The sequence below is a fragment of the Numenius arquata genome, chromosome 1 (assembly GCF_964106895.1).
Source record: "Numenius arquata chromosome 1, bNumArq3.hap1.1, whole genome shotgun sequence".
NCBI classification, from domain to species: Eukaryota; Metazoa; Chordata; class Aves; order Charadriiformes; family Scolopacidae; genus Numenius; species Numenius arquata.
The window spans coordinates 40500551-40513625 of NC_133576.1; the positions used below are offsets into that span (position 1 = coordinate 40500551).

The following is a 13075-nucleotide window of genomic DNA, read 5'->3' on the forward strand; positions in this document are numbered from 1 at the left end:
TCACTCAAGGACCAAGTTATTCCTGTTACTCTATGCAGGAATTCCCCTGCATGGGCCTGCATGCAGCAGCACTTTGTTATTTCAAACCACTTCTGTGTATAGAACTGTTTCTTACAAACATCAATACTTCCCAGTCGTAACTAGAGAAGAATGATGAACATTAATATGAATAACTCCTTTCTGCCGTGAAAGGATTTCCATCTATATTGAGTGAAGCCTTCAATCCATTTTTGCATAACATGTTTTGCAACACAAAGACTTACAGTTACTAGGTAAATCCATTTAAATGCTGATGTATTGTTATATTCCAAAGGCTTTAAAAACAGAATTATTCATGTTGTAGAAGAACACTGGTAAGGATATTATGAATACACAGGGATTATTATAAAATAGTAAGATGTTGATACCTTTATTAGGAAGCATATCAATTTCAGGCACAGGATCAGTTTTTCATTGGAATATCCTGGACTGTATTTTACTCATTAGAAGATTCTCATACTTCGACTGAGATCATGCAAGTCTCTTAAGCAGAAGTCTGGAAAGCTTTTTCCTTAATAAATTCATTTGGTTGGTAAAGATGTGTCCTGGGACAATATTCTTACCTTTTCAAATCAGAAGTGTTTGGAATCTTAAAGTTCAAACTTTGGTGCAAAATCTTCAGCTAGTTTCATGCATAAATACCATGACATTTACAAGAAGACAACAAAATATTTTAATTTAAATATGCCCCATACTATACAACTGTATAAAATACCAACTAAGCATTCATTCGAACATATTTAAAAAAAAAAACAAAAAAAAAAAACAGAAAAAGCAAGCAGCACACTGTAGTGATGATAACAGAAGGTGGCACAAGCCAGGATATACAACCAGAAAGACAGGCAAGTTACTGTCTCACAACCTTTGTTTGCAGTTACCATCTGAAGGGGAAACACACTGTAACCATCCCAAGACTTCCATGGTTTCTAGTGCCCACCTTATTAGGCAGATGTCAGTGTACTAAAATGATGAAAACCATATTGGTATTTAACATTGTTCTTTTTAATTGAAAGGTAGCATTGCTTTCTTAGGATTGCTAGGAAACAGCAACTACCTGGGTTTCTAATGCAAAACTAATGCTTTAAATGGTAGTCATGGAAAGATTGAAAAAGGACAAAACAGGAATTATTCCAACAATTTTAAATTGAATGAAGTCAGTCCAGCAGTAATTTGTGAAACATGGAAAAAATCTTGGAAAGGCTTAAAGGCAGTTGTGACCAACCTACAAAGTTTCTCTCCATTTTATTTATTTTGTGTGTTAATAAGCAGTACGTGTATCCAGCTGATTGTTACACTTTAGTAACACAAAATAACCTTATGCATCCCAATGTCCATAAAACATGGCTCCAGCAATACATGGCATTAGCTCTTCTTAACACTGTTAACATGGTGAGTGCCACTTGAGTTAGGTCCAACACAGACACCAAGTACCAGCGTTTATTTCAGTTTACAGGGCATACCAATCAAAACTGCAAGTATTACTCAAGTTCAATACATTCCTGCTCTTGGTAGTCACAGGATATCAATTTCTATTTTTCCTAGTATAATGACAGGCCTTCAACACCACCACATTTACACTGCACCACAGTTTGGAATGGCTTCATTATACATCTTACATTTTAAAATATATATTATTTATTTTAAAAACAAGGTGTGAACCCGGGTATTCAGGTCAATGTTTGCTTCAAATGGCACAGAATGGATTTCTTTATATTAACTCCAGCTACAAAACTTATTTATTCTCAAACCAACTGTGGCAAAAGCAAACCAACAGAGAACCATGCTTTGATTTCTAAAAACATGTTGAGAAGCTTCAAACATCCCCTTTCTAAAACTGTAAGTGATATTTTCCCACAGATATGAGTTACTATCTCTTAAAAAAAATACTAAAGCCTATTTCAAAGTGAGGATCTCCATTTTAAAAAACAAGTAATAAAATACACTTCTGCCATCTTTTTTCCTCTAAACTTGTATGTCATGAGCTACTGCCTTTAAACACTAACATATAAAAAACCCTAAAGCTTTTCCCACACATACCCATTACTTAAGTATGCATCATTACTTGGCATTAAGCATCTCTAATACCAGCTTATTTTGGATGCAAAGCTAAGAAAGTTTATATTTATGGACATACAAAGCCAGTAGAAAAAGATACAAGTGTGCAGCTTGTAGAACAGTTCACATCAGGAATGAATGAGGAAAAGGCACTCCATCTCTCTTTGCTGTTCTACACACTGTGTGCAATTTCTCTATCACTGTTAAAACTTTGCTTACAACAATGCAGATTCACATACTGAGTAAAGTTAATGTCTCTCCATTACCTTTTTTTTTTCACTGAAAAATTACATTGCTGTGAATATGCAACATCAGCTTTATTTATACATTTAAGAGTACTTTTTTCCAAATGAGAAAGTCAAAAAGCTACCAAACAAATGTTATTGAAGATATAAATTATTTAAAAACTTAAATAATTTAAAATCAACTTATATTTTAAACAACTTTCCTATTGCACATTTTTCCATTACTTTGCCAGATAAAACCCTATATAGGCATTTAAAAGGTTCAGATTTTAAAAGCACAAGTTACATAGCACCAAAATAAGGTGCTGAAGAAATTGTATGCCTGCTGGAAAATGAGTGCCAATAAAACCAAATATAAATATATACGTATATACACATCTAGTAGTAAGTCCAGGATGCTGAGATAATAAATACTTTAAACAATTTCCCAGAATTCCAGAAACATGTGAGAAACTATAGAAAATAATGCAAAGTTACTTTAGAAGACCAAGAATACACATGCACAAAATCTATTATAAGAAAAAGGTTTACAATTCCCGTACTTTAATCTTTAAAACCACCTCTGTTATCGTTATGTACTCCACACAATGACTAGCCTATTAGTTTGAGGACTTAGGTGAGTCAGAACAAAGAAAGCTTCCCCCAGTTGCTTTAAAATGGAACAGCCTACAGTACCCCCCAAAAATAAACCTAGTTTATCCTGTTATGTCTCAAAATGTCTTCTTCTGCCTATCTTTTGTTCCCAGTGATCTGGGAATACACTCATGACATCCATCAACCCGCAGCCTCAAAAAATAAGGATGAAACTTCCTATATTTTTTCTGAGCAAACTTATATTGGAATTTCTCCTACTGTAACTGCTGCTGTTGCCACCAAACCTGTGATCTGCTGTTTCCACAGTAAATGTTTCCCTCACATATGTCTACTTGTAACCCTTGGAAAAACAACAGCAGTTCAACTTAAATGGGTAGGAGTATAATCTGGCCTTCTTGTCTGAATAATTTTTGGTTTGGGTTTCTTCGTTTCTTCTTCCACATCGTTTTCCTGGTCACTCTCACACACGTGGACGACAACACTAGGAGTAGTGTCAGTTGCAGCATGTAGCTCATACTTTTCTCCTGAAAGTTAAAATATTAGCAAACCTGGTTAAAAAGGATCTATTCTGTAGAAAAGTATGAAAGAAATTACTAAAAAAGAAAGCAATTCATAAAAATGTGTAAGTAATACACTGATGACAAAAGCCTGATGCCACAACGCATTAGTAATGCACCTGCCTGCACCATCTAACAGTCACATTTACCATCCAGAAGTATTTAGGTCCTGTTTTCAAAGCAACATAGCTCAGCTGCTCTCTTAAAAGCAAGTTTACATAGATTAGCCTAGGCAATTAAGGCAAGCATTCTACATGAGCAGTCATAAGTCTTGTTGGTAGGCTTTTGTCATTTTAAAGCGTACAAGATTACCCATCCGCTGTACCATATTCAGGTAGACTTTGTTTTCCTGAATGACAGTAAAACCACAGGATCCTTCTTCCCCCCAAAAGTTTTCAGTGTTAAGAAAGCTGGGTGCAGTTCTCCCTACCCCAAACAAAGGTGCTTGCTCTAACGCTGTTCTGGCGTTCTGTGGTGCAGCAGAGCTAGACAGCAAGCTTCATGCATATATAATGTGAAACACTCAGATATAATACAACCAGCGTGCAGAAGTGCTATGACACAAATTTTATTGATCACTGATCTGAAATCTGTTTTTTTCCATAATATAAAGAATTGCTTTTAAATCTAAACAGGTGTTAAATAATTTTAATCTTACATTAGCTCAAAGAAAGAGCAAAGTATTTCTTTTCACCACTTCCCTGATCAGCTCCCCTTAATGTTTTTTCCTTGTTACTTTGTTCTCTCCACTAAGACGTAATGGGTACAGTCTCCATTAAGACCACTACAGTGATCTGTGCATCAGCTGTTCAAAAGAGCTAACACCAGTGGGAAGCAGCACATTCTAGTGTGCCAAGGCTTTGAAGTGGTCTCTACTCTGTTTCCCCAAGAACTTTAGGAAGAGGAACTGGCACAAAGAGCAGTTCCAGAGAGGAAAAGGCTCTTGCCTCCAGTTCTTCAGAAACACACAAGCCATAACCCTTGCTTGTTCCTTGGTAAAAATTCATTAACTCCACGTTCCAATGAACATCACAGTCAAGAAAGAGGCAGAGCTCTATAGGGCTCATTCACAATATATATATATGAAAAACCTCACAGGAAAAGGGATCACAGATCTGCCAGTAAGCTCACTGCAGGGCATCTAAATAACAGAACTTTCAGGAGAAAAAAGACCAACTTTTACTGCTTAGTAAGCCCTTGAGTATTTATTTCAAGACCTACAGGTTTCTTTTTGGTATTGCTAAACCTTAAAAGGAAAGCTTGTAGTAAAGAAAGCAGCACCCATGAAGCAAGGTCTGAACTTTCATAAAAACAGTAAGCTGTAATGTTATTTATTTATTCATTCCATTCTTTTAATTAAAAATAACTTTTATTCTGACAAGCATAGCCTTATGGGACTTCTGTTTCAAAAACTAGTTTCAGGAAAATAAAATCTTTGATAAAAATACATATTATGTCAGAAGTATTCTTGATGGACAGTTTTAAAGACCTACGTGCAGGCTCATCTGCTTAGCTTACATATTTCTGGATAAACAAATGATTTGTGGCAGCATTTTATACTTCTAACTCTAATACCTTTCCTATAAATTGTTCTTGCCGTTATAATTCACATACCATTTAAAACACTGTATTTATTAAAAACTGGCAATAATCTACCCAAATTCTTATGCTAGCACAAGCATAATTTTTGTCCCTTCACAAACTGCCAAGGGCTGAATTTGCACAGCTAACAATTCCCTAGTCATTTGTGAGATGTACGTTACTTCTGCTAGAATCTTTGGATATCACCAGCATGCAGTCAACCATAAACTATTACATAAAAGGCTGATGCATGAGGAGCTAAGAGTTCTGCCCTACCCTCTTCTCCGCCCCTTACTACTGACATAGTAAGACGTGTTCCCTAAGTTGGTAGGTAAGCAGGTACATAAGAACACTGCAGTAAAATGATTCAGACTACAGTTTTTATTCTTGATGATACTGCTACTAAATGAGGCCATTTTTTCTCTCCCCTAAACTTAATAGTACAGCTGCAAACAAGTTAAATCAGAGTTGTAGATTTTGTGAAATATAATTCGCACCAATTCTTATTAAGAAGGTTGTCTTCGCTGACGTATAAGATTAATGATCACATCCCTTGACATCATCACTGAAAAGTGGAACCATGATTAAAATAAGAGTTCAGCTTAGTGGAACTTTACATTTATTTCTGAAAGTAGCATTTGGTTAAGAACACAAACAGGAGAAATAGTTCTACATGCTATCTGTGATGCCATCTATTTTTAATAATTAGACCTATAAACAGTCTACACAGTGTGGTTAGCTGAAATAACAAGCAACTTATAGGAAAGCACTAGAAATAAGGGGTAAGTGTACGTTCTTAATATCTCCTTTAGTTTGGACAGTGGGGGAAAAAAGGAAGAGCAACCCGATATAAACTTTTTTCCTTTCAAGGGTGAAGCTATCTCAAAGTTTCCAGTTAATGAATAAATTACAGCAGATGAAAATTACAAGGAGCAAGGAGTGGCAGAAACTTCGCCCTCTTAACTCCAAAAGAAAATTAGCTTGATACCAGTAGTTTCCCTCCTACACATACTACTCTCTCAGATGTAGAGGTAATTCTAGCACAGAGCTACACAGCTGTCAACTGGTTCATTGTCTGAAACAGGACTTTCCTGTCCCTTCAAGAGCATTGTAACTACACAACTGCCTCTTCATTTTCAGGAAGCTACTTCTTGAAAATTCTGATGAACAAGCTAATATATTATTGAAGCACCATTCATGCTCTTTGCAAATCACAAAAAAGATCACATTGTGGAGGTCTGGACCCTCCAAGTGACCCTGTGGTATTACTATGTTTGTAAGAAACTACCATTTATGAATACTTTTTCTGATACTACAAATTTAATTCGTAGACAGTAATTAATTGGAAAAGTTCTAGAAATTCAGAAAGTTTAAAAGGCATTTTACTCAACCAAAATTCTAGCGTTTCTACACCTTCTTACCTGGTCCTAACTTGGAGATAGCATATAAAAGGTCATAGTTAATGACTGGAGTAGCATCTTCTACTTGCTTCCAATCAACAGGTGGAGAGGCAGGAGGTGAAATCAAAAACTGTTTGTCTGGATTTGGTGGCGCCAAATGTGAGCTTCCAATGTGCAAAGTCTGAAAAAAGCATAAGAGCCAATGCTGTTTCACTATTATCCATGAACCCACCATTCATAAGGAATTCTAAGGTTTGGATAGATGTTATGCTGTAACAGGCACTCAAGGTGGCAGCATGTAACTACATTACTGAAGAGAGGTATATGAAAGACCCAGTATACAAAATACAGACAAGCCACCACATTCATTAACTCTGATGAAACATGCAATGAAGTATGCACATCCGCATCTTCTCATTATGGAGTTTTACAAAAATTTCACCAGAAAATATCTGTCCTTAAAATACTGAGGTAGGAGGAAGCTGGATATGGGCTTTAAAGCCTAATGACAAATGGTGTTGAAACTCATTACCACAAGTGAGAGTGGTGAGAATTCTAGAAGGTATATAAATAAACTGGCTCCTTCAGGACTGTCCCTAGGGACATCTGAAACAGACACACATAGATTAATTTTCCCATTAAATTTATGGAGGAAAATACACAGCAGCTACCACAAAGCACCCAGACTATCAGAACGTGAGAGTGTCACATCTTTAATAGCAGATGCTAGCCAGCTATAGAGCTGCACTGATGGTGGTTGCCAACTACAAACAGGTGCTAAACAAGCAATTTGCAGCAGTGAGAGCAGAATTATCAGGTAGAGTCCTGAAAATGGAGCTCTACACTTTAGATTCCCTCAGATACTTCAGCATGCGTGTGTACTATTGGCAGAGCATACTTGACTTCCCCCATCCCGTTAAACTTGATCTTTGACTGTGCTGATGACTCTTTGACTGTGCTGATTACTATTACCTCCTCCCTTTCCCCAAGGTTATCAAAACAATACAGAGGGATACATAAATGCAAAATATGCAACAGCCTCCAAATACTTGTAGCTTTGGAACAACTTGTGATTCTCTAATCAAACTGAAAAAATTAACAGTGGTTATTAGCAGAATTAAAGATCTGTGGAAGCTTATAATAAGTTATGCTTTAGTACCTTGTAAGGATAATCACAAAAAGACTTACCTGAGCAAAATACAGTTTTATTTCCTTTCCAAGGAACTCTGTCTTGTGCAACTGGATTCTTGCATCTGCTGCAGATAAAGGGTTACTGAAATTTATTCGTACTCTTTTGAAGCTCTTAAAATACTGAAAGGTGATATCTCTGTCGTATGTTCTAAACAGCGATTCAAATTTGGCCTGAAAAGAAAGGACCAGAGAAGAAAGTGAATATGTAACACACTACATTTTCTCTAAAGAAAAATACAGAAATAAGTGGCAGTCACTAGCAGGGGCATACCACCACTCTTGAATATTGATGTATTTATAACAGCTTAGATTTAGTTTTCTTCTTCTCTCTTTTTATGATGAATTTCTCTAACCTACCTCCTGTTTTCCCCCAGCAGCCTTTTTCTTCCTTATTAAAAAATTGGTTATCACTACTGAGCATTAGACATGATACTCCAATTTAGTGGCATAATAGAAATACTAGTATTGGTAAGATATTGAAGAGAAATGCTTGTCTTACAAAAGTAATATCCAAAGGCCTTGAAAACCATCTGCCAAGCATGCCTTTGTTTAAGTGTGCGATTTTCAAGGAAGCCAACGCAACAGTTTTAATAGAGAAAAGTTAAAAAAAAGCATATTTGCAAGCTAAATGTAATTTTCTTCAGTGACTCAACATGCATAATAAAGTTCATTAACATCTCCTGTTTTAATAGATGCTACTTTCATTTTGGAAAATGAACATATTATTACTGAACTGTATTTTAATAGCCTCTTCTATTTCTGGATCCAAATTCTAAAAAAGTTCCCACTATTTTGTCAGGAAATGTAGTGACAGCACAAGGGGTAATGGTTTTAAATTGGAAGAGGGGAGATTTAGATTAGATATTAGGAGGAAATTCTTTACTGTGAGGGTGGTGAAGCACTGGAACAGATTGCCCAGGGAAGTTGTGGGTGCCCCATCCCTGGAAGTGTTTAAGGCCAGGCTGGATGGGGCTTTGAGCAACCTGCTCCAGTGGAGGTATCCCTGCCCATGGCAAGGGGGTTGGAACTAGATGATCTTTAAGGTGCCTTCCAACTCTAACCATTCTATGATTCTATGATTTTTTCCTAAAAAAAAATCTAAAATACTAACCGTACAGCTCCTGAAGGGCCTTGGGCACACTTTCTGTTTTGACTGTGTGGTAAGAGTAGGAACTGGACCAAAACCTCATACCTTCATGCATCTGCAGCTGAGTTACTTTGCTGTCCTGTCTGCATGAAAAGACTGAAGCACCTTTAGCAACACTGGCTATTTCCAGTTTGCATTTCGGGTTGTGCTCCTAGGGCATCTATGCAAACCTGACTTGTCTATTTTTCATATCATTTGTATGATGTCCTGATTACTTCAGGATGTGAGACCAAAGGAGAAGAAAGAAGCAGGAGGTTCTGAAGCTGCCACGCTCTTGCAAAGTGTTTCAGGCTCACATTGAGAACACAGTAACCAGTCACAAGCCTTATTTCAGTGATGGCAACAGATTAAGCATTCAGATTTCAAACATTTTCAGATATTTTCTCTTCATAAAAGCTTACTAGAAGTTCAATACAGAGCCAAAACAAACAAGTATGTAAAATCACATTCTCTTTTTTCTTACTGTTACATTATGAATTAGTGGGGAAAAAAAAGCAACAACAATTACATAAGGTGGCAGCGATTACTTCAAATTTTCATTTTCCTTCCTGAAAAACTCTGCTTCACAAACTTGCCGTGGTTGTGTATACAACCACTATATTTCAAAAACATTTTAAAATCAGAGCTGTCCTGCTTCTTGCTGAGCCACACTTAAGCTTCTTCAAAGTAAGCTCTGAAACAAGACCAGGACCCTCCACACACAAAGCTCTTCTTTGTTAGCCTCCTGTACTCCAGAGAGAGCTGGATGCAATCATGAAAAGTAAGCCAAATCCATGCTAAATGCATTTTGAAGGTCACATTCAACATTTAAACTCGGAGAGTATCTGCAAGATTTGTGCAAAATATAGAGAGTTTTTTAAAAATGTGTGTGATTATAAAGGTCATAAGTGTCATGCTATCAATACAACAATAAACAAAATGTTATTTTTGTCCTTAAGGTATCTTAGCAGTGAACAATTCACTGTATCAGGACTGGATTACTTACATTATATTAATTCTAATCAGTTAAATATAAATCCAAGAGGACTTCTTAAAGTTTTAACATTATGCTCTTAACTACAGTGCCAGCCAGAACATCCCACGAAAAGTATAAAGTGCACTATAAATTATATGACTCTTACTACCAAATTTATAACCAAAATATTTGCCAAAACCACATATGCAAGTGAAGAATACACTACACAGTCTAGGAAGTCTGGAGGTAAACTTCTAATCATTTCCAAAAACACATAACTTAAGATCTAATAATTTCCAGAGTCAGTCATTCATATCAGAGCATACTGTTGCAGATTTGTAAGACCCAAGACCCTTACATCAAATTGAAATTTTCTTCAAAGTCAAAAAGCTATCAAGGCATTCATATTTTAAACAATTTGAAACAGTACCTACATACTTTCTTATTTCTGTGAACTACTGGACTACAACACAAAAGATAAAGCATACCCTTGTTTCTGCTTGATTGAAGACATCGCTATCTGCCACACAGGCAATCAGGGAGCTAAAACTGTAGTTAAAATTTCTAAAATGCATTCTGTGCTTCGCCAAACCGATACTTGCTGTTCCACAGACACCAATGACTTTTAAGGAAGCCGTTGGTCCTGCAGGCAGCGTTTATAAGGGAAACAAGTCCAGCCCCTCAAAAAAAAAAAAAAAAAAAAAAAAAAAGAAAGGTTTCAGAGCATCCTGTATGCCTGTATGTGACAGCGAATTCCTGAACAAAGTCCTGCATGCTTTGAGGCAGTCAGGAACAAAATGTAAGCTGCGACTGGAAAGAGGTGACGTCAGCACATTAGTCAGCTTCCCTATGCTAATTACCAGCACTCGGGAGGATGGAAAAAACAGCTGAGGTTTGCACAGCAGCTGCTTTATCGAGCTTCTTGCAGCATAGTTTCCACTGGTAGTAATTCCATTCAGCACTCAGACAACATGCTCTTCACTGGAATGGGACAACCCATCTTAAGATGGAAAATGTTACTGCTAAAGGACCAAAGTCTAGAGTAATAGGCTGTAATTAGCCAGGAGGAAAATTTCAAGACTTTGGAACGGAAAACAAATCCCTCAGGTCAATAGCTTTTGGTAATTTTGTGGAAAAAACACATGGACTGAAATTTAGAGATTAGGAGGAATTGACTTGGGAACATACTTTTTCCCCCCATTACAGCGAGAATTAATTTTGAAGTTTTCTTCAAAGCAATTATATGGATTAATTACCTTTTTTTAAAAAAAAAAAAACAAAACCAAAAACAAACCAACCTCAGTCTGAGCCTTAAAAGCTATTGGGTTTTTTTGGGTTTTACTTTGGAGTTTTTTTGTTGGGGTTTGTTTTTTTTTTTCTGGACAAAGCTTCATCAGAAGTCTGCTGGCAGGGTTTTAAGAAACTACCTGAACTACTGATGACAGTGATGAGGTACAAAACCTACATTTCCGACATTTTCTGGTTTACAGATATTTGTGTTCCAGTTTCAGAATGTTTCCCAGAAAGCAGCACAGAACACAGGTGGATTTTTTGAGTTTTGTTTGTTCTGTGGCCTTTTTATCGCTCTTTTGTGTTTTTTTTTTCTCTGCTATTATGTATTAGCTTAGTGTAAAAGTTACCTTAGTGTGAAAGGCTACCCAGACCAACTTCCTAGCACCTTTCTTCAGAAGCTCTTGCTTAAAAATAAGCTCAGCTCAGGAAAAGAGAAGGTGCTCTGAAAGACAACTCAACAACCAGTGTAGATGCTGTCAGTGAGATGCAACTCAACTCTGAAAGAAATAGGTAACAAGCCTCCAGTGCTTCAGGAGCACCTAATATACTGGGTGCCTGAACGACAGAAAGATGCGAAGAAACAACAGCTTTTTTTCTCTCCCTGACCTCCTAAGAAGATGGGACGCAGTGGCTATCCAGCCACTCAACACTGCTGAGATCTGGACTGCACACACATACAGTGAGAAGAGGTCTGAGTTCCCAAGCTCACAACCTGTATCCAGAAACACAGACACTTAAGAAAAGGATTCATAAACAGCCATCACGCCAAACAGTGAACCACCTGAGCTCACATGGAAAATCATGCTGAGTATGTCTTGAATCCTGCCCTCGCCCTGGAATTAGGTCACCAAGTGTCTTAAAGACTTCGGAAGTAGAACCACCAAACATGACTCCATAGACCAGCAGTCAGGATGCTCATCTGGAAAATATGGCCATGAATCACCTGAGCACGAAAGAAAAACAGGCTTTCCACATCCTAGGTGAATGCTATAGCTACCGATAAGAAAGTAAAGAAGGTCCCCCCTTTAACCTGCTACTGAGTCAGAGTCACTTGTCATACTCTGAGGCTACCAAAGTGACTGCAGCATCTCTGTGGGTGACAGGTGGAAAAAAATATTTCCTTTGTAGAGCCTCACAGGGCCTACACAGGAGGCAGTTTGAGCTGCTCAACAGAATGAAGCCTTTGGCAACCTAGCTGCAGACCTTTATATAGCTAAGCACATCAAGCCTCCTAGCAGACTTAGCAAGCCTCCTAGCAGACCAGACTTTTGTAAAAGTCTTCAAAAGCTCTATTTTGGACTTCACAGCTTAAAGTAGGACAGGTAGATCCTAGACACTTGCATCCCTTTGTAAGTATAGACTTAATGTTTATGGCCAGATCCCATAACAGCATGACATTAAAAATACCTCTGATTGCTATCCTCAAGGCCACCTACATATTACTGGGACCCAAGCAAAATGACTTTACAGGTCTTACTACAGCCATCTTTCAAACATAACACTGTCATCTAAAACAGGACTATAGCCTACTGAGTTATTGTGTTAGCTGTAAACAAACCAATTCTTTTTGAGAACATTTAACACATTTTCACACTGTGTTCTCCAAATTTAAAATAAACATTGAGTTTTCTACTGATACACACTAGGTTTTTACTTTGCCCATTTAAAATACAAAGAAAAGAAACCAGTCCTAGTCTGTTCCATTTTATCATTATCATCATTACTTCTTGGTAAGGTTGTGTCACCAGTCACTCAAAGAAACAATTCAGGCAAAAAAAATGGTTGCATACTAACACTCCATTCACATCAGAGAATAAACCGAGAACTAGTGTTCTGGGGAAAAAAATAGACCACTTTGAAGTGGTCTAATACCCTTACTGCTATGCTTGATTTGAACAAAAATGCAGTCTACAATGTCTCAATTAGTGGATTAAACAAATTACCTTGAATTATTAAAAAGCAAACAGAAAGGCTTACTTTCTCAAAAGAAAAAAAAATTCTTACTACTTCTGCTTCAT

The 13075-nt window shown here is 37.1% G+C and overlaps 1 protein-coding gene across 2 annotated transcripts in view; it reads right to left on the minus strand.

The window, feature by feature from the left end:
• Window positions 1-390: 390 nt before the first annotated feature.
• Window positions 391-13075, minus strand: part of RCAN1 (regulator of calcineurin 1) — a 43080-nt gene continuing 30395 nt past the window's right edge. Inside the window, exons 1-4 of one of the 2 annotated variants that reach the window (XM_074145404.1) lie at window positions 10253-10339; window positions 7660-7833; window positions 6493-6652; window positions 391-3457 (exon numbers count right to left, since the gene is read on the minus strand). In XM_074145404.1, coding sequence (XP_074001505.1) covers window positions 3294-3457; window positions 6493-6652; window positions 7660-7833; window positions 10253-10339 — 585 coding nt within the window. In that variant the 3' untranslated portion in view covers window positions 391-3293. Of the gene's footprint in view, window positions 3458-6492; window positions 6653-7659; window positions 7834-10252; window positions 10340-13075 lie in introns of those variants that run through there. The other variant, XM_074145396.1, reaches the window with a different exon arrangement.